The following is a 1,427-nucleotide window of genomic DNA, read 5'->3' on the forward strand; positions in this document are numbered from 1 at the left end:
CATGATAGGTGACATGGTGAAGTGTTGATTATTTAAACAAGTTCTGTGCTATTTGACACTCTACCCAGTATTGCCAAACATATTTTGATGTTCACCTTCATGTTCACAGAGAAAGGAAAAGGACTAGTGTAGTTATCGAGGAGCAGCCGTCATGTTGTGCTTTGTGCAACGAGGTCCTGAGGGATCCAGTCTCCACCAGCTGTGGACATTACGTCTGCGAGCAATGCACTGAATCATGCTGGGAGCAGTGTAATTCAACAGGAGATTTCTCTTGTCCCTGCTGTGGTAAACGATCCAGAAAAAGCCCTGAAGTGCAGACACCCACTCAAACCAGCACTGGACTCTGTAAGTTTCTACTTTTTATTAAACAGAACTTTTTCTGTTGCTTTAAATACATTTTCATTATTTCTTTTGCATAACATACACCGTGTTTAGTACATTTAAAATGTTTCAGCATTTTAAGAAATAAAAAACTTATTATCAAATGTAAAAATGTTGTGTTTGAAATGACAACCATAATTTTTTTGCACTAGCTAGAAATTCAAATTCAACTGCAGCATAGTTTGAGCATAGTATGGGATTTTGCTTTGTAAATTTAGTTAAAATGTAACGATCAAAAAAATCCAAGCTCCAATGTCCAGAGCGTTCAGCATCTCAGGGCGAATCTCATCCACTCCCGGCACCTCGCTGCTGAGGAGCTTCTTGACTACTACTACCATTATAACTACACAAAATGACTAGTTGTGTGTGAAACTATCCAGTTACAATTAGTAAATACTTTACTTTATGTGCATATTGTTTTTATGACATACAGTATATTTCTGTAACTTTAGTTTTTTCCTGCTTGTGTTTCAGTGACTGACAGTCTGCCGGATGTTTTAGAGAATCACAAAATCAGTCTTCGAAAGAGATGTGAATATGCAGTAGAAGGAACCGCTGAAGTAGGATCTGGAACCCACCTGAATAGGATCTACACTGAGCTCTACATCACTGAGGGAAAATGTGAAGGAGTTAATATCCAGCATGAGGTATGGCAACTTGAGACAGTATCCAAAATGGAGGCCGTGCATGACACTCCAATCAAATGCCATGAAATCTTTAAGGTTTTACCTGGCCAGAGGAGATTCATAAGAGTAGTTCTGACGAATGGCATTGCTGGCATTGGAAAAACTTTCTCAGTGCAGAAGTTTACTCTGGACTGGGCAGAGGGCTTGGAAAATCAAGATGTCAGCCTTGTGATTCTTCTTTCGTTTCGGGAGCTGAACTTGATCAGAGAGAAGCAGTACAGTCTTCTCAGGCTGCTTCGTGATTTTGACCCAACACTTCACCTGATCGCAGCAGAGAACCTAGCTGTGTGTAAGGTTTTGTTAATCTTTGACGGCCTGGATGAAAGCAGGCTTGTGTTGGATTTCCAGAACAATGAGGTC

General features: G+C 40.2%; 1 protein-coding gene across 1 annotated transcript; it reads left to right on the forward strand.

Moving 5' to 3' along the window:
- Nucleotides 1-109: 109 nt before the first annotated feature.
- Nucleotides 110-1,424, forward strand: LOC147820029 (NACHT, LRR and PYD domains-containing protein 3-like; the record flags this gene model as incomplete). Its single annotated transcript, XM_087178366.1, has 2 exons — nucleotides 110-345; nucleotides 856-1,424. Coding segments are annotated over 2 exons (805 nt in total), but the record flags the coding sequence as incomplete, so codon positions are not given.
- Nucleotides 1,425-1,427: the final 3 nt, after the last annotated feature.

This window comes from Seriola lalandi, unplaced genomic scaffold (assembly GCF_002814215.2).
Source record: "Seriola lalandi dorsalis isolate HSWRI2012SDOR001 ecotype SW California unplaced genomic scaffold, Sedor1 jcf7180002004987, whole genome shotgun sequence".
Lineage (NCBI taxonomy): Eukaryota > Metazoa > Chordata > Actinopteri > Carangiformes > Carangidae > Seriola > Seriola lalandi.